General features: G+C 46.5%; 1 protein-coding gene across 3 annotated transcripts in view; it reads left to right on the top strand.

Annotated features, from left to right (window-relative positions):
* Window positions 1-25544, top strand: part of LOC140430417 (rifampicin phosphotransferase-like) — a 210051-nt gene that overhangs the window by 169638 nt on the left and 14869 nt on the right. For 2 of the 3 annotated variants that reach the window (XM_072517887.1, XM_072517885.1), the window contains exons 28-33: window positions 2299-2361; window positions 8140-8235; window positions 10388-10545; window positions 12062-12197; window positions 20241-20332; window positions 23357-23484. In XM_072517887.1, coding sequence (XP_072373988.1) covers window positions 2299-2361; window positions 8140-8235; window positions 10388-10545; window positions 12062-12197; window positions 20241-20332; window positions 23357-23484 — 673 coding nt within the window. The remainder of the gene's footprint in view (window positions 1-2298; window positions 2362-8139; window positions 8236-10387; window positions 10546-12061; window positions 12198-20240; window positions 20333-23356; window positions 23485-25544) is intronic. The other variant, XR_011949419.1, reaches the window with a different exon arrangement.

Raw genomic sequence — 25544 nt, 5'->3', positions numbered from 1 at the left:
ACGTTCCCCCCATGTCTGCGTGGGTTTCCTCCGGGTGCTCCGGTTTCCTCCCACAGTCCAAAGACGTGCAGGTTAGGTGGATTGGCCTTGTATTAATTGCCCTTAGTAGCCAAACAGGTTAGGAGGGGTTATTCGGCTAAGGGGACAGGGTGCAAGTAAGGGCTTAAGTGGGTTGGTGCAGACTCGATGGGCCGAATGGCCTCCTTCTGCACTGCATGTTCTATGAACCCGGGTCCCTTTGTGAAGCAACAGTGCTAACCACTGTGCTACCATGCCACCTACTATGCTATCGTGGTTATGGAGAATGGACAGGAAAATGGTGTTGAGGCTGAGAGGAGTCAGCCATGATCGTATTGAATGGCAGAACGCGTTCAAGGGGCTGAATTGCCCACTGCTGCTCCTAGTTCTTATGTCCTTATGTTTAGCAAAGCCTAAAGTAATAATTCCAAGCTACATAGCTTTATGTTTTGTGGCACGGTGGGGAGCATCACTGTCTCCGAAACAGAAGTTTCGCGTTCGAGTCCCACCCCGGGACGTGACGGTCAAGGAAGATGCCTTCATCCGTGGCCAAACAGGTTGACTATCAACTTGAAACGCACGCCAGTGGCAGGCGGTAAGAGTGGAAGAGTCCTGGTCAGCCACGTGATGGAAAGAAAGTCGGAGCCTCTTCCATCACTATCCATAGCTCCAAGGGAACAACTGCAGGCTGTTTGCATACCTAGTTACCCTCTCCCTGACCACCACCTGCACAACCTACGAGTTTGCATTGGCATTGGAGTTTGCTCAAATTTCTGCAGGCCTTGATGACTGAGCTGCGTTGGGTTTGCCAGGTAAACCGTTACCTGGGAGCTTCCGAGAGGGATTCCCCAGTGTATCTTTGAGGTATTCCCAAAAACCAAATCTGGGAAGCCAGGAACTTGTGGGCCAATATTTGAAATTTGGGGCCATAAATTCGACATGGCGAACAAGATTTAGACGAGCTCTCATTTCAGGAGTGGACATCTTGTGGTGTAGTGAATAGCATCTCTGCCTCTGAGCTTGAAGCTCTGCTTTCCAGTCCCACACTAGGACCTGATGGCCAAGGAAGGCATGCTCATAACATGGCCAGAAAGGTTTTGTGTCAACCTGCAAATCTTTCCAAAGCACACCGGTGGCAGCTGGTAAGAGTGGGAGACATTCCTCGTCAGTCATGTGACTGTTGGACCTTGACCGAGATAATCCATAGCTCCAAGCTACAATGTGCATGTCGAAATGTCTGGTGCCTCAGCAACTTGAACTCATTGAGTAAATTGTAACCTACCACCGTCAACATTTCTAGAAGAGTGGATGGATTTCCAACGTGCTATATGTAATAATTGTCACGAAACCCCCGGGAACCACGCGATTGATCTCCCGTGGCACCCGTGGAATACGAGCTTCCCCACTGGAGCTCATAGAATCAACCCTTAAAAGCCGGCCCGGATTGGGACCGTCATGGTCGGTAGTCCCGGTTGGGACCGATGTGCTGTATGCTGCATTGTGACCTTTTCTTTTGGCTGAAAATAAACTGTTGTTTTGATTCACCTTGTCGGGTCTCCTGAGTATTTATACTGCGATATCCAAAATCTGGGCCAATTAGTTGACTATTCACAAACTAGAGGATAGTTTGAAACTATGAATGACCAGGATTAGGTATGGAAGAAGGACAACCTCTTTTTATATTTTTTCACAACTTTGTGTCGAGCAGATTTTTTAAATGTGGAAACATATTTTTGTGGAACTGCAGGGCACGAGTCATATGATTTGTGCTGTAAATGTTTTTAAATTGCTACATATCCCTGACCTGCTGTGGATCACGGAAGGAAAAAGATCAACATTTTTTTGAAGTTACTAAGCTAAATTTCCTATCATCTAGTTGACCGTAGTTATACCAACAATGATGATGTTTGAAACTATTCTGTTTTTGCAATTGATGTATCATTGCTAAGATATGAAGATTCCTGTTTTACACTGAATGTATCAAATGTAACATCCTGTATTCCCCCATATTCCACATTTGTCGACTAGGTTTCTAATGCTTTAAACATAGAAACGTAGAACACAGATGCAGGAGGAGGCCATTCGGCCCTTTGAGCCTGCACCACCATTTAATATGATCATGGCTGATCATGCAAATTCAGTATCCAACTCCATGAGAATGGAGACAAATGGGGTAACTTTCCCCCAGTAAAATTACCCCCAGAGAGTTTAGTTTTTGAGTTTCATTTTTTTTTTCTTTCCTTGTGATTTTATATTTTCAATACTCTCCTTTTATTTCAGGCAATTGCAGAAGCAATCCGAACCCAGGACCAGTGTACCGAATTCCTGCAGCTGGATGCCAAGGTAAAGAGCAACTCTGGAGACCGGATAACATGCAGCTCGGGAATGTGATGGATTAATAATAATAACTGAATTTTGGTAGCTTCAGTTAAAAGCTGATCACACAGGCTGGTTGAGTTTTCAGCAGGGTGTATATTGGGTGAATGTGTAATGGGCAGGGTCTATAATACACAGGGTACAAAACTGGAGGTGTGTTGAACAGACAATGTATTGAACAGGCGGTGTATAACAATAGTGTATAACAGGCAGGGTATATAGAGGCAGGGTATATACAGGCAGCATATGTTCAGGCAAGGTGTATAACAGGTAGGGTATAACTGGCACGATGTAATGCAGGGTATAAACAAGCAGAGTGTAAATGTCAACGTGCGTCCAAAATTTTGTGAGAATCGGAAAACGAGATTCTCACCGGCAAGATCTGATTTTCTGATTTTCCACGCCCTTTACCAGTGACGTAACTGGGTGGGAGCCTCATTTAAATGCGTTTTAATCAATTTTAATATAATTTGAAGGATTCCCCGCCATATGTTTTTCCCACATTAGAGCGGGCAGCCTGATAGTGGCTGGGCCCACCTTCCCCACCAAAACCCCCTCCCCCACAGCTGTGCAATTCAGCTGCACCCATATTTTCTGGGTCCCCTCCCCCAGTGTGGGGGTGACCTAACCACTCCTCCCCCCCCCCCCCCCCCCCCCACCTGAGACCCCCTAATTAACAAAACAACCCAGTGACCTCTTAATTAAAGAGAACCCCCAAAGACCCCCCAGAAGAGAGACCCCTGTCTGGAAGCTAAAACACAGTCCAGACACAGGAAGTGTAAAACAATCGCTGCTTTAAAACTCACCTGTGCAATACACCGGCTGACACAGGCAGCGGAAGCAGCACCTGTCAATTCGTGCAAGGAGAAAACCAGTCAGCTGGGTGTAAACCCCCCCAGAATTTTTAGCGACAAACCAATCATTAATTTCTCTTTGATATTGATTTTACTAGACTGTGATTGACAACTTCCATACACCCCCAGATGCCTGCACTGGTCCATTCATCTCCCTTCATGTTTGAATGACTTTGAAGGAGCCAGCTAAGAAACTAACAGAAAGCACCCAGCTCTCTTTGATATGGTCCAGGAGCTGTCAATCAAAACTTGATGTTCATAAACATTGCGGTTAGTTCCCAATGCAACAGAGGATCCAGCCCCATGCCTCTGGATTTTTTATGCACTGAGTGCGATAACATCTGGAGAGAAAATGCAGCTGTCCAGCTGGAGAGCTGCACACCAGTATTCTTCGTTTAGCCAGCACTGTGCCCAGAGTGCAAAGTTCCACCCATGTTGTATGCTCTCATCACTGGTGTTAAGCGTAAAGAAGCTGAACTAGCAGTCCTTAAAGGGACCATTGCAGGACGCTCCGACATCAGGTGACTGACCACTTTGTTTCTCCCCAGATCATTGTTGGTTTAGGAGGAACATGAATATGCCCTCCACGCCAAAAGCTAGCTGCAAACCAATCTGTTTCCATACCTCCCCATGCCCTGTCATTTAATGCTTCCTGAACCCATTGCTCCTGGCTTGACTCCACAGAGGGTTCACAGGCTCCCTCCCTCCCCCCAGTTGTAAACATATTGGTCAAGGCCCTTTAAATTATTCTGTCCTCATGCCAAAAGTAACGGGAAAGGGCTTACAGGCAATCTGTCCAGGAATCTGTCCTCGACAGAATATAAGGATTGCAATGGTGCTTCCTCAAGGGAATGGCAGTGGTTCTATGGAGTATGAAACTGACATTCTCCTTTAGGTTGACAGCATTCCTTCTCCCACCACTGACATTCTACCAGTGCACTTGCTGTTGTCTGTCAACTCACCAGTACAGACTGCTGCCTCCCATTCTCGGGTGGTACAGTCAGCAGTCAGGCCTACTACATGCAGAGCTGTGCAAGAGCATCTTACCAGAGCCACAACAATGCAGGTGAAAAATAAAATCGCCACCTGCCACTCACCTGCACAGAGAGACAAAAAGGATTGCATTTATATCGCACCATTCATGATCATGGGATGTCCCCAAAGTTCTTCATAGCCAATTAAGTACTTTTGAAGGGGAGTCACTGCTGTAACGTAGGAAATAGAACAACTGGATTGTGCACAGCAGGATCCCACAAATAGCAACGCACAAATGACCAGATAATGTGATGACTGGGGAATAAATATTGGCCAGGACACCAGAGATAACCTGCAGAATGCTCCATAGTCGGGATCCTTAACTCTGCTGGCAGAGCACCCACGCACACGGGATTCCCGATGACATGGGGTGGCCACAATGGGAAATGCCATCGGCATATTGCCGGACTGGGCGATCCCGCTGCCGGCAAGGGTGAGCCGCACAGGAAAACGCAGCTGGCGGGCTGGAGAGTCCTACCCAACATCTCTTGCTCTTTTTTGAAGTTGTGGAATAGAACTTTTACATAATAATAATAATCTTTATTCGTGTCGCAAGTGGGCTCACATTATAACTGCAATGAAGTTAGTGTGAAAATTCCCTCGTTGCCGCATTCCGGCACCTGTCCGGGTACACTGAGGGAGAATTCAGAATGTCCAATCCACCTAACCTGCACATCTTTGGACTGTGGGAGGAAACCGGAGCACCCGGAGGAAACCCACGCAGACACGGGGAGAACGTGCAGACTCCGCGCAGACAGTGACCCAAGCCGGGAATCGAAACCGGGTTCCTGGCGCTGTGAAGCAACAGTGCTAACCACTATGCTACCGTGCTGCCCATACATTTAAATGAGAGAGCGGATGGGGCCTTAATTTCACATCTCACCTGAAAGATGTCGGGCTGGATTCTCCGATTCTGGGGCTATGTCCCCACGCCGGCGTGGGAACGGTGGCGTTTTACACCAGAACAACTGGTGCAAAACGGCCACCGATTTCCCATATTGCTGGGGGCTAGCAGGACGGCAGCGTAGAGCACCCGGCTCTAGCTGCCGATATGCCTTGGAGAATTGCCGGATCCGTAGCCGCGCATGGGCACGGCGGCGGCCTGCAGTGGCTGCGCTGTGCTACATGGCGGTGGCCGCTCGCGGACCTGGCCCGCGAAGTAGCCCCCCCACTTCGACCGGCTCGCCCGCCCTGGACTACCCCCTCTCCCCCACATTGCCTCCAGCCCCGATTAATGACCCCCCCTGCCCGGTGGATCGGCCGTCCCCCGACTGTGGCGGCGCTGGACTGAGCCCACTGCCACCACGCCGATTTCCAAACAAGTGCGACCACATGTGTCCTACGCCGCCGGGAACCCGGCCGGTCGTGGGCATAGCATCGGGTGGGGGGGGCCTCGGGCAACGTCCTGAGGCCGTTGATACGTGACGTGGCATACTTAGAAAGTGACGATGCCCCCGTCCCCGATTTAGTCGGGAAATCGGATTCTCCGTCCGGTCCCTGAACGCGATTGTGGCATCGTTGACCGGAGTATCCAGCCCGCCACCTTTGACAGTGGAACATTCTCTCCCTGGAATGGAAAATTGTGCCCCATATGTTTTGAATTTGATTGGCCTTGTCCCCATTTAAAAACAAAAATTTGATATTGGACATATGCAGGTGGACAAAATCTATCTTCCTGTTTAAAAGTCTCCATTTCCACCTCTAGCCATCCATGTTTCAGTGATGAGGGTTAGCACACAAAATCTAGTGTTCATGCATTCAGTCCCAGCTTTAAACTTGAATGCTGATCTATGTTCTTTCGCACGGGAAGAGGAAGGAGGTGGGGAGAGGAAGGAAAGGTCTTAATTCACTCAACCACATCTGCTACCAGATGACTGCATTTGATATTGACAGTGGTCTAATCAAGTAGAGAAAGGAGACACTGATTACTCTGTGCATACCACTTAAAGGAAATGTGTGGTGATGAACAACTCCTCAGTCAACACGAACAGAGATATTAAAATAAAAAGGAAACACGCAATGAGAAGAAATTGTTCAAAGTTGCAGTTGTCGTGAAAAGAAGTCCTGTAGCTGCGATGTGAGTTAGTCCTTAATACTGACTATTAAATTGTCAAGTAATGAGTGCAGATTAAATCAAACTTTAATCTGCACGGAGGCCTAAATTTTCAGGGACCAGCTGTTGCGGGAATCGTTGCAGGTGGGACGGTAGATTTGATGGACCAGGAAAAGAAGCCTGTTGACGGGATCGGAAAATCCCGACCATAGTTTCTATCAAAGCTGGCCTGCAAATTTCTTTCCTCATTCATAATGTCATAAAGTGGAAACAGAATTTGTCTGGAACATTCTAGATTGTACTTTTAAAAACATAATAGTGAGACTGAAAGTACTAAATTGTCCAATTGCCATGCAATTTAGAATCCTACCTGCTTTTCTACGGAGCACCTTTATACAATGTTTAGTTTTGGCCTTAATTCCCTCAGGTCCTTTCAAAATGCCAGACCGCTGCAGTTGCGAGGTAACCACATAGTTTGGGACACTTTCTAAAAAATTATTTCACAGAATGTAGACATTGCTGGCTAGGCCAGCAATTTTTACCCATTCCTAATGCCCTTGAGAAGGTGGTAGTGAGCTGCCTTCTTGAACCGCAGCAGTCCGTGTGGCGTAGGTACACTCACAGTGCAGTTAGGGAGGGAGTTCCAGGATTTTGACCTGCGACAATGAAGGAACAATGATATACTTCCAACTCATGATGGTGCATGGAGGGGAATGTGTAGCTGGTAGTGTTTCTGTGCATCTACAGCTCTTTACCTTCTAGATGGTAGAGGTCATGGATTTGGAAGGTGTTATCGAAGGAGTCTTGGTGAGTTTCTGCAGTGCAGGAGTCTTGGTGAGTTTCTGCAGTGCGCCTTATATATGATACACAATACTGCCAATGTGCGTCAGTGGTGAAGAAAGTGAATGTTTACAGTGATAGCTGGGATACCAATCATGTGGACTGATTTATCCTGAATGGCATCCCGCTTCTTGGTTAGTGTTGGAGCTGCACTCATCCAGGCAAGTAGGGAGTATTCAGTCACACACCTGACCCATGCCTTGTAGATAGTGGACAGACTTTGGTGAGTCAGGAGGTTAGTTTCTCGCTGCGGAGTTCCTATTATCTGACCTACTCTTATATCCACAGTATTTATATGGCTAGTCCATTTGAGTTTCTGATCAATGGTACCCCGCTCTGATGTTGATAGTTGAGGATTCAGTGATAGTAATCTCATAGAAACATACACACCTATAACATTCTAACAGGACTAGACAAGGGAGATGCGGAAAGGATGTTCCTGATGGTGGGTGTGTCCAGAGCCAGGGGTAACAGTCTGAGTATACGGGGTCGACAGTTTTGGACCGAGGTGAGGAGAAATGTCTTCACCCAGCCTGTGAAATTCGCTACAACAGAAAGTAGTTGAGGCCAAAACATTAAATGTTTTTAAGAAGCAGTTAGATATAGCACTTGAGGCGACGGGGATCAAAGGATATGGATGGAAGGCAGGATCAGGTTATTGAGTTGGATGATCAGCCATGATCATGATGAATGGCGAAGCAGGCTCGAAGGGCCGAATGGCCTTCTCCTGCTCCTATTCTCTAAGTTTCTCTTCAATGCCATCGAATGTCAAGGGGTGATGATTAGATTCTCTCTTGTTGGAGATTGACATTGCCTGGCGCTTATCAGGAAATTTATTTTAATGCACGGTTGATTGCAATTAAGTATTATTTTAATGCACGGTTGATTGCAATTAAGTATTTAAAACATTAAATGTGTTGAAAAGTACTTGGGGTCAAATTGTTGCAACCTTTCTTTAACTAGACTGCAGTATCCTGGCTGCTGTCTCAGAAGAGTGGAGAAGCCGGTCAGAAGTTCCAAAGCTTCCTACAGAAACATGGTTTCCGCTGCCTCAGAGAGGTAAGTATGGTTACTGATGGGACACTTTATATTGTCTGATAAAAGTATTGGGTTTAAGAGTGTTTGGAAAGATTCATTGTCGCATACACAAGAAAGTTCAAATTTTATCTTCAGAAAATGCTGGAAACGTTCAGCAGAGAAACAAAGAGTTAACATTTTCAGGTCTGTGACTTTTCATTGGAACTGCGATGAAAGGTCGCAGACATGAAAAGTTGACTCTTTATTTCTCTCTCCGCAGACGCTGTCGGACCTGCCGAGTATTTCCGGAATTTTCTGTTTTGATTTGAGACTTCCAACATCCGCAGTACTTTTCTTTGTAATGTTTTTATCTTTTCCGGTGTTCAACTTTGTATTTTGGGTAATTTTTTTTTTAAATGGATGTGGGTTGCCATAAAATTCAGAGCTGCTAAGGTGAAACTTGTGTGGTGCTTAAACCTCTGCATAGACCTGTTGGGGTGAAGGATCTCTTGTTCTGCATCTAATTCTATGCAAGTTGGCTCAGTAAGTTACCAGCTGGATGAAGGTTTGCAGTTCACACAGAGCAATCTCGATGTGAGATATGGGCGGCACAGTGGTTAGCACTGCTGTCTCACAGCGCCAGCGACCCGGGTTCAATTCCGACTTGGGTCCCTGTCTGTGTGGAGTTTGTACATTCGCCCCGTGTCTGCGTGGGCTTCCTCCGGGGGCTCAGGTTTCTTCTCGCAGTCCAAAGATGTGCATGTTAGGTGGATTAGCCATATAAATTGTCCCTTAGTGTTCAGGGATGTGCAGCTTAGGTTATAGGGTTACAGGAATAGGGGGGGAAGTGGGTACGGGTAGAGTGCTCATTTGAAGGGTCGGTGCAGAGTCGATGGGCCGAATGGCTCCTTCTGCACTGTAGGGATTCTATGATTCTATGATAAATAACCATCAGAATTTATAGAGCTCCCGGTGAATGTGAAATGTATTTGCTCTCCTTGCTGCTAATGTTTGTTCTCACACGTCAGCACACTCTCACCAATACGATACAATGTTGTACAACTTTGCAAAAACTCCTGAAAAGTGACATTTGTAGTCAGCCAAAAAAGGGAGGTGAAATATTACGCCTGTTCATTTAGGCTCGAGAACTGCTTTAAATTAGGCCCTTTGGCTGAAATAGCTGAGCTGCCAGCATTGTTCATGATCCCATTCACAGCACACTTAACAGTGGGGAGGATCGTAGATGTCATCGGCTGCCAGGGCCATCTAGAAAACTCTCTCAACCCACTGAATCCCTACAGTGCAGAAGGAGGCCATTCGGCCCATCGAGTCTGCGCCGACCCTCTGAGAGAGCTCTCTACCTCGGCCCACTCGCCAACCCTAAAAGCGAACCTACACATCTTTGGACAATTAGGGGCAATTTAGCATGAGACCAATCCACCTAACCTGCACATCTTTGGACTGGGGGAGGAAACTGGAGCACCCGGAGGAAACCCACGGGGAGAACGTGCAAACTTCACACCGTCACCCGAGGCCGGAACGGAACCCGGGTCCCTGGCGTTGTGAGGCAGCAATACTAACTACTGTGCCACCGTGCCACCCGGGAGACAAGTATAGCACCAAATATCCGGGCATTAAAGTCACTAATTTTGAACAAAGAGGACATTCTGTGGATTGTGCTGCTGCATTTTCAAAAATTGCTCGGGAACAGTGGGAATCTGAGCTATCTTCCCTGAGATTAGAGCTGACATTTAACTTATCCAGGTTTAAGTGAGGAATCTCAGATCACAGATTGCATTAAGTAAAAAAAAAATCATTGAAGTGACGAACGTTAACAGACTACATGATAACCACGGTCTCATCTCGCATGACCTGATTCAACTATGTGTCTCCATTGATGAAATCATTATTACAGAAACAGGCCATTCAGCCTAACAGGGCAATGCCAGTGTTTATGCCTCACATGAGACTCCTTTATGCAATCTCATGCTATCTCCATATCCTTCCTTCTCAAGTACTTATCTGCTGTTTCCACATCAATGCATTTGTGCTAATCGCCTTAGTTACTTCATGTGGTGATAGCAAGTTCCACACTGTAATCACTCTCTGCTGACCATATTTCAAACCGTCATGACACCGACCCTCAAATATGCACATTAACAAATAAATATACATCTGTCTTTTGTTTTGGCAGGCTGAATTGCACGAAAAGTCATGGACAAGTGATCCTACAAAGCTACTCCCAGCAATCCAGAGAGCTTTGCAGGGCAGAAAGTTGGTTGTTAAAAAAGTGGAAATATCTCCAGAGAAGGCTATTGATTCCCTTAAATCACCTGTTTCATGGATTCGAAAGTATGTGACATTATTACCGAGATCTTACTGCAATACGATATGACTGGAGTATGATAGTTTTCGATGACCGAATGTGGTCCCTGACTGACAGAAGCCGGGCAAATTGTAATGGGGAACAAAGAAATGGCAGAAGAATTGAACACATGCTTTGGTTCTGTCAACACAAAGGGGACACAGATAACCGCCCAGGAATGTTGGGGAAGCAAGGACCTAGTGAGAGGGCGGAATTGTAGGAAATCAGTATTCATAAAAAAATGGCTCTGGGGAAATTAATGGCTTACAAATCACCAGGACCTGATAACCTACATCCCAGAGTATTAAAGGAAGAGGCTCTAGAAACATTGAATGCATTGGTGGTCATCTTTCAAAATTCTATAGACTCTGGAGCAGTTCCTACAGATTGGAGGGTGGCAAATGTAACGTCACTATTTAAAAAGGGAGGGAGAGAAAAAGGATGAATTACAGACCAGTTAGCCTGACATCAATAGTGGGGAAGATGCTGGAGTCTGTTATAAAAGACGTGATAACAGAACATTTGGAAAGTGTTAACGGGATTGGACAAAGCCAGCATGGGTTTCTGAAAGGCTTAACAAATGTACTGGAGTTTTTTGAGGATGTATCTAGTAGAATAGATAAGGGAGAACCAGTGGATGTGGTGTATTTGCACTTTCAGAAGGCTTTGGATAAGGTCCCTCAAAAGAGGTTAGCAAAATTATAATACATGGGATAGGGGTTAATGCATTAGCATGGATCGAAAATTGGTTGACAGACAGCAAATAGAGAATGGGAATGTGGTGAATGTATTCACCATAGTAAAACTGTCTGTTTAGTACTGTGACCTATGGCCAGGAAATTGTAATACAAACTACCCTGTCTGTATAGTACTGTGGCATATGACCAGGAAATAGTAATACGATCTACCACCATGTATTGTACAGGAGCCCTGGTGGGCTCTGCGTCTGGCTCTGCCCCCCCCCCCCCCCCGCCCCCCCCCCCCCCCCCCCCGCCCCCCCCCCCCCCCCCCCCCCCCCCCCCCCCCGCCCCCCCACACTCCCGGGGCTGTATATAGACCTGGCCACGCACTCATTGTTACTGAACTCACAGGCAGCCTTTGTTCACTTGTTCTCATCGTCTTGCAGTGAATTGATGGTACAACAGGGAATTAATGGGTAATTTTCCGAATGGCAGGCGAATCCCACCGGCGGGTTGGGGAAGAAATGTGGCACAGCGGGGCGGAGAGTCCTGCCCCACAACTCTGGCCGTCACAAACTTTCCCCACAACTAAAATGACCCAGCCCTGGGAACTTTCTCATAAATCTCCTTTGTCCCCCTTTCCAGTGTGAATATTCCCAAGGGCAAATGGAATGAGGATTGTTCAAGGTGGATTGCATAATTGCACTGAATAATCATAATTTCAATATTCTGATGCTGTGTGATAACACTCTCGTGGAAGCCCTTGGGATGCTTTATTACATTAAGGACACTATTTAAGTGCCGATCTTTTTTGTTTCCGTAGGAGTGTCCTGCGCTTGATCTTACCAAGGGCTAGAAAAGCTATTGCCGAAAGAGAACTATTAAAAGCTCAGGCAATCAGGATGAATGATGTTTTTAAGGTTGCCTATTGGAGACTGGCTAAACTTATGTCACTGGAGGCAAGTATCCTGACTCACTTATAGATTTGTACACCAGAACTGTGCACGACCCAAAGCCAGAATGATTTTAATTTAATATCCATGTCGATGATGAACATTAGATAAGAAAACAGTACCACACTTGCATACGTCGAATCCTAGTCAGATCAATAAATAGCAATTGAATCACACGACACAGCTCCATTCAATGAACATGTCTGTTGATATAGTTCACCACAACAGTGCTACAAAACATTTCTGCGCTGGAAGATAGCAACGGGTTCATTCCTATCGCATACTAGTCTCAGCTGCATCCACTGGAGTTGGTTGGATGAAAGCCAGGCAATTTATTACAGGAACAGAAACCAGGGATCAAAGTAACACATTTCCCCATCCTGTAGCTGATTTGAAGAGTGGAATTTTGTCATCTTTGGACAGCAGCGCATCCTATGGAAAGACACAAAAAAGGGTAATAAAACAAAGTCCAGCAAAAATGGAGAAAAATGATATGGACTAAATATTTTAATTCGACTTAAATTACAAGTAAAATGTTTTGGGTAGATTTCCCTTGTGGAGTGAGTCAGGATAGCTTGGGCTGGTTGAACAAAATTCTTGGCATGAGACCTGAGCTTTTTTCATGTTTGGACCTCAAAAGGTTACTGAAAACAGTGGGCATGGAGAGAGCAGGAATTCCTGCAATAAAAGCAGAGAATGCTGGATAAACTCAGCAGTTCTTGCAGCATCTGTGGAAAGAAACAGATTCAGCGTTCTGAATGTCTGTAGCTCTCCTACCGGATGAGTTGCAGAATTGCGTCTGGAGATTGGCAGTTGTCGGTGTTGAGTACTGAGGCTGTTCCAGCCATGCCACACAACCCTGCCATGGCAATCTCTGCAAGACGTGCCAGATCATCGACATGGATGCCACCATTACACGTGAGAACACCACCCACCAGGTACGCGGTACATACTCGTGCGACTCGGCCAATGCTGTCTACCTCATACGCGGCAGGAAAGGATGTCCCGAAGCATGGTACATTGGCGAGATCATGCAGACGCTGCGACAACGAATGAACGGACATCGCGCGACAATCACCAGGCAGGAATGTTCCCTTCCAGTCGGGGAACACTTCAGCAGTCAAGGACATTCAGCCTCTGATCTCCGGGTAAGCGTTCTCCAGGCGGCCTTCAGGACACGCGACAACGCAGAATCGCCGAGCAGAAACTTATAGCCAAGTTCCGCACACATGAGTGCGGCCTCAACCGGGACCTGGGATTCATGTCGCATTACATTCATCCACCACCATCTGGCCTGGGAAATCCTACCAACTGTCCTGGCTTGACACAATTCACACCTCTTTAACCTGGGGTTACCCCACCTCTGGATCTGTAAAGATTTAATCACCTGCTGATGCTCGTATTCCAAGCATTGTCTGGCATCTTTGAATCTGTCTATACATATGTTTCTGGAACATACCTCTTCATTCACCTGAGGAAGGAGCAGCGCTCCGAAAGCTAGTGACATCGAAACAAACCTGTTGGACTTTAACCTGGTGTTGTAAAATTTCTTACTGTGCCCACCCCAGTCCAACGCCGGCATCTCCACATCATGGCTCTCCTATAGAGCAGAGCTGGAGGTTCCACCGTAATGGGTGGGCTGGGGGTGGGTGGGAGGGTGGGGGTATTGAAGGGATGGAAACGGTGAGTGAGTTGAGGAGGGTGCGGGTGGGCCAACGGCAAGCCAACAGTATTTTGATGGACCAGAAGAACTATTCATGCAGCTCTGAGCTCCACAAAACATTATTGAACGAAACAACCTGTTCTTTTTCCTGCAGGCGTCCCTTTAACAATTGCTGATTCGGTCACTCAGTGCCTGTTACAATGTGCAGAGTGAACAGCAGATCATTTGCCCATTGGAACTCCAAAATTGTATTGGGGGCCTTCAAACTTAGGACCTTGATTAAGATATTACTGAAACAGGAGCCCATGCCCATGCAAAGGCCTCATTGAGAAACGGAAACTACCATACTAGAAATGTGCCATTTAAATGTTGCACTGTCACTTTTGGACAGGTACATCCCCATGCCCGCTCAACAAAGGCAGTGTACATCAGCCCCCTTATTTGCCCAGTTGCCTTCAACAGAACTACAAGTGTGACCACTTAATTAACACACACGGGTTTCAGATCAACATACCATCAATGATTGCCATTCAATGGTAACAATTGACTGCACTTTAAAAGTCATTCATTGATTGGATACTTGTGATGTACATAGAATCCCAATGCAATTTTGAGCTCTCAATGGACAATCTGTCTACTGCACACACTCTGCCCATTAGAAACATAGAAAATATAGAAGCAGGAGGAGGCCATTCAGCCCTTCAAGCCCGCTCCGCCATTCATTATGATCATGGCTGATCATCCAACTCAATAGCCTAATCCCAGTTCCCCCCATATCGTTTGATCCCCTTCGCTACATTAAAAAAAACATTTAAAAAATAGTACTAAGCATTGAATGGCCTAACCAGAATATTTTTAAGGAACACTACAGGTGCCTCATGAGACAACCCAAGGAATTATGCTTCAAAGATTTTTGTGCGCTGGACGAGTTCCTGAATAAATGCAAGCTCTTTCTTCTCCTTTCGTCACAGAGGGTTCTTTATTTACCTGTAAAATAAAAGGACACAGAACATTGTGATATACACAATTGTACTCCACCTGAATTTAGAAAGACAATGGTAGCAAAATGGCAGAGGTATTAAAAAGTGATCTTGTTGCAAGAACAGGAACATGAACTATCATGACAGGATGGAGTGAGAATCAATTGTGTTGACAAATGTAAGGCCCTGAGCAGCAACACTCCGGACACGAGGGCTGTGATTCTCCCAAAAGGGAACAAAGTCCTTTGCTAGCGGGTTTAGCCGCATGTTTCCCGGCATGCGCAGTATCGAGAAACACATGGCTATTCAACAGGACTTGTGTTGAATAAGGGGCCTGAACGGAGTAGGCTCGGACGAGGCCACACATGGTCCTGTTTTTACAGTGGGGAGGTCCACGCCCCCCACACGCCAACCACGGCCCGATCGCGCACACGCAAAGAATGTCAGCTTGGCACCTTGGCAGTGCCAACCTGGCAGTGCTCATTCCAGCTGGCAGTGCCGCCTGGGCACCTTGGCAGTGCCACACTGACACCCAAGATGTTGCGAGCTGGGTAGGTCCCGGGAGCAGGGTAGATCCCGGGAGCAGGGTATTCTGGCTTTCAACGGCCACGCTTTTCAGGCGCAGCGTGGCCATAGGATCGCACCCGAGGAATGCACAATTCAACTGAAAATGGACAAAACGAATGCCAAGATGACTAATGGGCTGGTGTGCAACTGAATGGGTAAAGGCTTTTGACTGTGCAGCCACGAAAGATTATTCAACAGTATTGATCAATCTGTAATCACTAAAGCCGTTATTTCATTTGTACATGTTAGACAAGAAACTTGCGAAAGAAAGTGAACCAGTAACCAACAAGAGTTTTGTCATTTATTGGAAAGACAGTCTTAAAGAAATCTGTCGGGTTTGCTTGTGGGCTCCTAAGGGGCAGGAGTGGGGTCCCATGTTGTCAGAAACTCGATGCCCGATCTGAAGGATCCAGCATCAGGTACACATGGCGAGGGTGTTGAAAGCCACCCCACTATACCCTTAATGTTAATCCCAATCCCATGATCCTCATCCAACCCTGACTCCCTTTGGTTTGGAGTGCCTCGCTGAAGCTGGACACCTCTGGTTGGATCACTAGCAGATCCCACTGCTCCTGCTGGCATTGCCTGCAATGGACAACTGCCAGCCGCTGATCAGCAGGGAGCTCTTGGGGAGTGCGATTTCCTCAAACAGGGGGCTGTATTCCCCGGTCGCTGACACCAAAATCGCATTCGGCGACTGGCCGGAGAACCCGAGTTCCTGACCAAATTGGGAGCGGCGCCGCTTTCGAGATGCCCCGACTAGCCCCCAGCAAAACGGGGAACCCATGGCCGTTTTGCGCCATTTCTTCTGGCATGAAATGCCACTGTTCCAACGCCGGCGTGGGAACACAGCCCCAGAATCAGAGAATCCAGACCAGGATCTTTGATTAAGTGGCACTTAATATGGCAGGCCATCCCCTAAGGAATCAGTATGGGACTCCTGTCAGCTCTCCAGCTGGGGAGGGTGAGAATCCATCGCCTGGATTAAATTCTGCCCACCATTTCAGGCCTGTGACATTTCGTCAGAACTGGGAAAAGGGAGCAATGTATTAGGTGTTAAACAAGTGAAAGGCTGGGAAGAAGAACGAAAGGAATGAAGGGAAGGCAAAAAATGAATGACAGAAGGTTTAATGGCGCAAGGCCAAAGAGAGTAGTAATGGGGCAAATAAAGAAACACGTGATATGTCTAGAGGAGGTGTGAATCGCAGGTTTGCTGCTTTCTCAATGAAAAATAACGAAACAAGAAAGAAATGGCAGGAAATCTAATTAGCAAAGAAACATGAAACAAAATAGGGGCAGGCATATGATCTAAAATGATTGAACTCAATGTTGAGTCCAGCAGACTGTAAAGTGCCCAGTAGAAAGGTGACGGTCTGTGTCGTAATTGCCCCTTTAGCCAACACAGCAGAGTAAGGGTCCCATGGCCTGTGTGACCCATGGGGGCTCAGAACAGGGAATCATCCCAGGGGATGGGGTCCTCTTTAGCAAAGAGACGGTTAGGGAGCTGGCTACAGCCATGAGGCTGCTGTACAATTCTTATTAATAAATACATTTTTGTTTGCTAACTAAGTCTGTGAAAGTGCATCTTTACATCTGGTGATGAGGATAAATTATCCTGACACTGCCCCTGGCCCAACACCTGTGAGTGTGTCCTGTTTTAATCAAAGTCTGAAAAAAAAAGGACTCACCAGAAATGCCTCTCTTTGGGTGAATGGACCCATTTGACTCCTCCACTGAGCACTGGACACATTGCATCGAGCGCCTTGGTTATTACTCCCAAGCAAAGAAAATAAGGGAGCAGGCAAAATGCAAAGCAGTTCTCCTAAGTGTTTATGGAACTCAGATACTGCAATCTTATTTGCAATCTTACAGCCCCAAGTGCGCCCGACTCCAAATCATTCAGTAAACTCATGGATTTAGTGACGGTTTAATTGCAAACTCAACCATCAGTCCTTCTCCAGAGCTTCAAATGTAATTTGAGGGTGAGAGCCCCAGGCGGATTGATCACGACTTACATTGCTAAAATGAAGCAATTATCAGCGTAATGTGATTTTGGAGCCACCCTAAATGACATGTTACAGGATAGGTTGGTCTGATGTGTGAGCAACGACGCTATTCAACGCAGATTGCTGGCAGAAGTCGACATCAATTTTAAACGAGCGATGGAGGTAGCGCTGGCCATGGAAAGTGTTGGAAAAGGTGCACAAGAGTTGAACAGTGCACAAAATGGCACCGTCCACCAGTTAGGGCAGGAACCAGCAACTACCCATGGCGTCAAACCAGCCGCGGAGCGGGAAAGAATTTCAGTCACCCCAAAAAAACAATGGTACAGAATAGGCAATCAGTCAGAAATGGTTAAAGTGTAGTGTTACCGATGTGCAGGTAACCACACTCCTGCACCATGTCGCTTTAAGGAGGCTGAGTGTTTTTATTGTCACAAAAGAGAACATTTAAAAAAATAGTACATAGCTAAGTCAAGATTGCCGAGTATTCGATTAACTAAGATGTTACAAGTATACAATGTGGGAGAGCCTGGGCATCAGTGATTGTGGTATTCGCACTCTTTATTTTTAGAACAGGCAAGATCAATCCTGTTACTGTAAAGCTCCGGGTAAATGGGAAGCATCTTAAGATGGAAGAGGATACAGGGACATCAGTCACTATGATGGGCGAGCATACATTTCAGTACCTAAGAGAGGAAATCCAACCATTGAACCTGAAGAGCACTTCTGCCGAGTTGAAGACATCTGGCAGAAGCAATAGCAATAAAAGACCCCACAATAGTACCTGTAAGCTATGAACAACAGACTATCCAGCTCCCAGTGATTATAGCGACGGATAAAGGACCAAGGACCAAGCCTTCTGGGCCGTGATTGACGTAAAGAAATCAAAGTTAATTAGGCTGAGATTTTTCAAGTGCGGGAATGAGGACTGCCTGAACTGATAAGAAAACTCAAGAGCGTCTTCTGTGATGAATTAAGCAAAATCAAAGGGCTACAAATGAAGATTTATGTGGATCCAGAGGTGATACCCTGAATTTTTAAAGCAAGACTGGTACCATATGCCGAAAGAGAGAAAGTGGATACTGAGTTAAGCAGGTTGGAAGAACTAGACATTATCCAGCCAGTTCAGTTCTCGGAATGGGCAGCACCTATAGTCGCTGTATTGAAACCACATCAGACGATCCACATTTACACCGATTACAAGCTAACAGTTAATCAGGCCACCAAGATGGAAAAATATTCAATCCCAAAAATTGAAGACCAGTATGCAAACCTGGCAGGGGAGTCAATCTTTTGCAAAGCTGCATATGCTACCCCATTCTGAACCACTGTCCATCAGGGAGCTTGTGTGTTCGACTTGCTCTGTCTGTGTGTGCACATAACAGCTAACCTCAGCTTCAAATAACTGACATTTGACCTTTCACATACAAATCTTCAAGCCAGTACTTTTAAATCAAGTAACTAGCAGAGAGTACCAGCAACTCGAATTAGATGATGCTTGCCGGGTATACACACCTGCCCTTGTCCGTGTCTTTGACATGTGCAATATTCCAAACGGACAATGGATATTCTGCTACAGGGGTACCGTGGGGTATTGTATACCCTGATAATGCCCTTATAACTGGATCGACAGAGGCTGATCGCCTCGCAAACTGAGAAGAGGTGTTAAAGCGATTTCAGGATGCTGGAGTTCGCTTCAAGAAAGTTAAGTGCACCTGTCAAGCCATTGAGATGATCTACCTTGGGCATTGTGTAGATGTACAAAGATTACAATCCATGGAAGACAATGTCAAGGCGACACAGGAGGCATCTGCCCCCACAAAAACAATTGAACTCAAATTATTTTTGAGGATAGTAAACTACTATGTTTTTTTTTACCGAACCTGTAGATAGTATTGGTCCCTTGCATATTCTGCTGAAGAAACATCATTGTTGGCCCTGGAAGACTCTCCAGGAGGAAGCTTTCAATCGAGTAAAGTAAACCTGTTAGTACACTTTGATCCATCTGAAGAACTGATATTGATGTGCAATGCCTCTCCATATGATGTTGCTGTGATGTTGTCCCATGACATGGAGGATGCATCTGAAAGGCCGATCTCCTTCTACAGTGATCACTCGCTAATGAGTATGCTCTTCGCCACTGATCATAGGCTCTATGGGTCCTTGCGTCGCTGATAGATGCGGGTCCCGCATCTCCGACCACGCAATTGTCAGGTGTTTCCGGAAGGTGGGATATCTGTGAATGTGCATCTTTACAGCCTGTTCCTCAAACTTGAATTGAACTTCATTGGAACGCTAGCAGATGAAGGACAGAAATTGGAGGCGGAGAATTGCATTGACAGGCAACTAGAACCTCAGGGTTACCCTTGTGGATCAATGATGTTCCACAAAGTAGTCACCCAGTCTGGGGTTGGCCTCCCCAATGTAGACGAGACCAAAAACTTCGAGCAGCTTGTTTTAAGTAAATAAAATCAGTATGTACAATGGGCAGTCCAGATTTTCTGTCTGTTACAAATGATGATCGCCATCCGGGCTGGTGCTGCATGTGGAGATGTGGTAATAATGGTCTGTTCTTTCCCTCACATAACAACCACCTTCACCCGAGTGGTCTCAAAGTCAGCAATGTGGCTGTGACTTTTTTTGCCATCTTGAATCTTTGTTTCTCAAGTTTGTTACATTAAAGACATTGGGCTGAATAATATGGGTGAGGAGGTGGGGTGAGGGGTGAACAGAGCTTTCTTGGTGCGCATGTCTAATTTTATTTTGATATTAAAGGTTCTAATTGTCTCAGCAACCACAGATTTTTTGGCGTTTAACCATTTCTTTAATATTTCAGGGTTATTTACCTGATGAAGACTTGCTCTTCTTCCTAACTCATTCAGAAATTGGACAAGTTCTTCAGCAGAGATCATCAGCCTTGGTCACTAAGTAAGAAATCTGCCTCATTTGTGACATTAACTAAAATGTTGCTCGAAATAGCGAGCTGGATTTGAATGGGTTGGACTTTCTCTGTTTCGTGACGCAGGAAGGGTGGTTCGCGATCGGGCGGAGAATCCAGCGTCAGGCAAAAACCGGGATCAGTGCCGGGCATCTATCCTGTTCCGATTCTCCGGTCCCCCACTGGCGTTGGGATCGAGGTACGTGCTGAGGGAGAATGCAAATGGGTCATTACAACCAAATTGCATTTTATTAATGGGCCAGGTGCCATAGTCCCCCAGCTCGCATGATTCTCCCATCCTCTGGGCGGGAATTCACGTGGGCGAGAATTGTTGCAGGTCTTGACAAATGTGATCCTGATGAGGTGGACCAAGGGGATAACTCTCTAAGGAAGTTGCCTCCAAGGTGCATCATAGCGCCACCCTCTCCTACTCCACAGTGTAAGACCTGCCGTTCCAGTTTCTCTTTTTCTCAACATAAAGCTCTTAATTGCTTTTGTTTGGTCATGAGCTGTCAATCATAGCTAGATGTCTATACACTTTGTGGTTAGGTTTAAAGCAGGGTACTTGAGATGCATTCAAGCCTGAAGGGAAATGTTATGGGCCAGGGTTTACAGAACCCCAAAGTGTATCATGGAGTTCACCTGACCCACGACTTTTACTAGATTGTGGTTTGGGGAGCACACGGCCCACTCTACAGGTGTGGTGCAGCAGAAATTTTAAAGTAATTTTTAAAGCAAAACAATGTTTATTCTATGAACTCAGTTAATCTTTTTAAAACATACAGTGAACATCTTAGCAACCATCAATTCAAATACACCCCCCAAAGAATATAACACTTTAAGTAATCCTTAAATTTTCTTTTTAACGTCCATAAGACAAAAATAACCCTTTGTACAGAAAGACATCAGGCTTAACTTCACTACTGAGAACAGCCACCACGTTGAAATCACCAAATGGACATTCATAAGCTTCCAGAGATTCACACACATCCTGCTGTGATTGCAGCTTCTCCAAAACTAAAACTAAACTAAAAAAACACAGACACATCCAGGCTTTTCCTCAAAGCGAAACTAAAAATCAGAGCCAGAGCTCAGCTCCACCCACACTCTGATAATCACTGCTGCCAATTGAGCAGACAAACATTTCTTAAAGTGACATTCCCATGACAGAAATTAAACTAAACAATTGAGACACCTGGCTGACTGCAAGTTATTACCCTGTCAGTTATAGCCCACTAAAATCTATTTCTCTTTGAAAGTGAATAGAAGCCTCGCAGATCAAGGAATCTGAGGGGCTTTAAAGCCTTGTGATGTGGTTTTGGCTTTCTATGAAATTACAGTTGCTGTTTTCTACACCTCTGCCTGAGGCAGCAGGTGTAAGGGTCAGGTAAGTGAAAAAGCAGCTTCCAGGAAGGGATGACTGATGGGGCGGAGGGGTGGGGGTGGAGTATGCAGGACTCTGATATGGGACGGGCCTCTAATGGTGGTTCTCTGAAAATGGGTTCTGATGGGGGAGGTCTGATAGGGATCTCTGGTGGGGCTCTGCGGGGAGTCATGGTGGGGGGGTCATCGGGTCACTCTCGTGCATACGTGCTCTGGGGAGGGTGACCCAGAAATTCCCATGGTGGGTAGGGAAGGATACCCCTACTTTTCGGAGAGCAGAGGGGTGCAGGATTTGCATTGTGGGGAGGACCTTGGTATCGGGCCACTCGCAACATGGCGGCCCAATTACGGGATTCAGAATGGAATCCCAGGAGCTCCTTGCCATGCATGAATTAGCACAACAAGGGAGGGTGAATTGCTCCTGGGGGCAACTCCTCAAGCCAGCGGAAACCAGGAGCGATTAATTTCCAGCGGGAGAACATAATCTCCCAGACTGAGAATCCTGCCCTAATTTCAGCCAGTCAGTTCATGCGGGAAAACCGATACAAATTACGCCGGAAGAGCCATCACTCCCATTGCAATTTTCCTCCACATAAGTCATTTTTTGGAACTTGGGGAGTTTCTCAGTGAATTCTCCCACACTTAGATTGTTTTGGGAGTCAGGGCCTAAAAACACGAGCAAGACGTCCCTGCAGCTCCCCCCACTCACTGGCAATGACCACGCCCCCCCATCGCTGGTACCAGCGCCATTAACCTCCCCCCCCCCAGTGAATGACTCATTGGTATGGGGCACCAAGGGCACCCATTCATGCCTCTCCCTTCAGGCCCTCCTTTCAGCTCCCCCCCTCCCCTTTTATGCAATATCTCCTCTCAGGCATCACCACTTGGCGGTGTCCCTTGGCACTCAGGCAATGTCAACCTGGCACCCTGAAAGTGCCCCTTGACACCCACGCAGTGCCAATCTGCCACTAGGCAGTGGTAACATGGCAACCTGGCACTGCCAGAGTGCCAGGGCCCTGTAGCCAACCACCAATGGCCTCAGCGTTTCCCGACAAGGTTATCACGTCTGTTATCCGGTCATGAAGACCATTCCCAGCATATTCCCAGCGGCTGGGAAATATGGCTTCAAATGGGCTGGGCGTGAACCAGATCACGTCGGTGGCTGGTCAAAAGCATCTCGCTCCATTCGGCGCATGGCATGAACCCCATTTCGGGGCTCCCAGATAACAGCGGGAGGTGCGCCAGGTGCAACGCAGCTGGAAAATTATCCCCCATTGGCCAGAGGCTCAAATCCAAGAATTGCACTAAGGTTTTCTTCCTTTTTTAAAAATAAATTGAGAGAACCCAATTCATTTCTTTTACCAATTGAGGTTTAATTTTACCAATTAATTTTACTAATTAGCATGGCCAGGTCACCTGTCCTGCACATCTTTTTGGGTTATGGTAGTGACACCCACGCAGACACAAGGCGAATGTGCAAACTCCACATGAATAGTGACCCAGGGTCAGGATCGAACCCGGGTCCTCAGCGCCGTGAGGCAGCAGTGCTAACCACTGCGCCAGCGTGCTGCCCGAGAAGTGCACTTAGTTGACAGTTAACTAATACAGGCATTATCATCTCATTAATGCAGAGCACAGCGTCGGAGGAGATTACTGGGAAAGCAAATGGGCCTTCAGTTTAAGGAAATGTATATTGGAAAACCTGTGCCAATTGACCAATGTCAGAGTGAGGCAAATGGAAGACAGATAGCTCTGCAAGGTAAGCATTACTAGGATGTAACATGATTTAGGGAAGAAGGTGAATTTGACGGTGTTGATATGGATTTTGCACTTAAAGTAAGAAAAGGTTGACTTGACTAATACCTGGGCTGGGCGGTTGTCTTACGAGGAAGGGTTGGACAGGCCGAGCCTGCGTTCATTGGAGTTTAGAAGATGGAGAGATGATCTTTTTGAGCAATACAAATCCTGAGTGGGTGGTAATGGACAGGGCAGATGCTAAAAGGATGTGTCCCCATGTGGAAGAGACTAGAAATAGGGGATACAGTTTAAAAATAAGGCATGGGCCTCATTTCCTGGCCGTTCATGCCAATGCGATCTTCCGGTTGCACCAACGGTTGCGAGGGGCGCACTCGACAGGAAACCCCATTGACAAGGGTGGGACCAGAAGATACTGCCGCCAGCCAGGGGGGGGGGGGGGGGGGGGGGTGCAGAAAGTTCCACCCATGATCCTATTCAATGGTGGGGCAAGCTTGAGGGGCAGAATGGCCTGCTCCCGCTTCAAATTCATATGTTTGTAAATATTAGCACTCTTGGCACAGAGCTTTGCGTGACTTAAGTGCATATTGAGACTTTGGCCGCCAAAGTTGACACCAATCATTTATCAGGCAGTGGATCGAAAGTTGAGGGGGTCACAACTGGGTGTTGCTCCTGATACCTGGACCGGCGTTCTCCGGCCATTGGGATTCTCTTTCCCCACTGGCAGCGGCGGGAAGAGAGAATCCTGCCATCAGCGAATGGCGCGCTGCCGAGAAACACAGGGCTCAGGGATCGGAGAATCCCATGTCTGATGTGCACTCCTACTGCACAAATCTGGAGCAATAATTTGCAAAACCAGGCCATAATATTTTTGCTTGTTACTTTGATAAGCTAAAACAACATTTTCTTTTCTCTGGCCGGGCAGTTTCTTTTATTTTGACCTCAATTTTCATCACTTTCGTTACATTCACTGTAATTGTTTTGATGTTATCCACACATGCACGTGATTACATATCACACTTTATTATCTGTAGTGGGGCAAAGGCACATTTCCCATTGTACAGCTTCCCAAGGTTTGATTTGGCGCCCTGTCAACGAAGTGGAATTCTTGGATTTGAGCCTCTAGCCAATGGAGCCTCAGAGGACTTCCTTTACATCTTAAATTTAATAATGTGTTCATGCGTGGATCACCCTCTGCATTAGCGCCTGTATAGGGGCTGACTTAGCCCATAAAACATGGGTCAGTAAAAGCTACTGCGCTAAACCACCACTAAAAAATATCATTATACACCTATGTCCCAACCTCCCTGAAACTTCTGGAAAAAAATGACTAACTTTTGCCAAAAGCCTGCCCAACCCCAACCCCCACTCCCTTTATAAATAGGGCCAAGGGGTTCAGCTGGCCCCTCCAAACCGCTTCCTTCAACTTCCACCCCATATCATTACCGCCATTCTCCAAATGGTGAGAGAAGCTGCAGAAATGTAGCTCCGCGTTGAAGATGCCACTTTGTGCCCTGCTGCAGGGAGGTGGTGTTACTCTGTATACACATCGATTTCTTCCTCACTCCGGAGGATCATTCAGAAGTTTGGTTGCTGATTTTACTCCGCTTTATTTAAAGTACCACTTTGCATCCAGATCATCGATTATGCCGCCGCCGCACCCCCCCCCCGCCCCATTGTTGAAATTATGGTGGCAACTGTTGGTTGAAAGTCTGCAGCCCATTTCTACCAGAACAGAATTGTCTGTAGCGGCCAAGGTTGTCACCGTTGACACAACCTCCTGGCAGCATTGATTGATTGTCACATGTACCGAAGTACAGTGAAAAGCATTTTTCTGCAGCAAAGGGAGCGTACACGTTACGTACATAGTGGACAAAAAGAATAATCGACAGAGTACATTGACAAATGGTACATCGACATCAGCTGAACCTTGAAACTGCATCAAGGGTGCTGCACACTTTATATCCTCTCCAAGACAACTAACGTGAGAAAGAGAGAGCAATCCCATTCTGTAGATTGGCAGAGTTAAATAGTGCAGGCAACCATCTCTATTATGCTAATACC

Source organism: Scyliorhinus torazame, chromosome 10 (genome assembly GCF_047496885.1).
Source record: "Scyliorhinus torazame isolate Kashiwa2021f chromosome 10, sScyTor2.1, whole genome shotgun sequence".
In the NCBI taxonomy this organism is placed as follows: Eukaryota; Metazoa; Chordata; class Chondrichthyes; order Carcharhiniformes; family Scyliorhinidae; genus Scyliorhinus; species Scyliorhinus torazame.
Note: the sequence above shows the minus strand (reverse complement) of the source record. Positions and strands in the feature narration are given on the sequence as shown.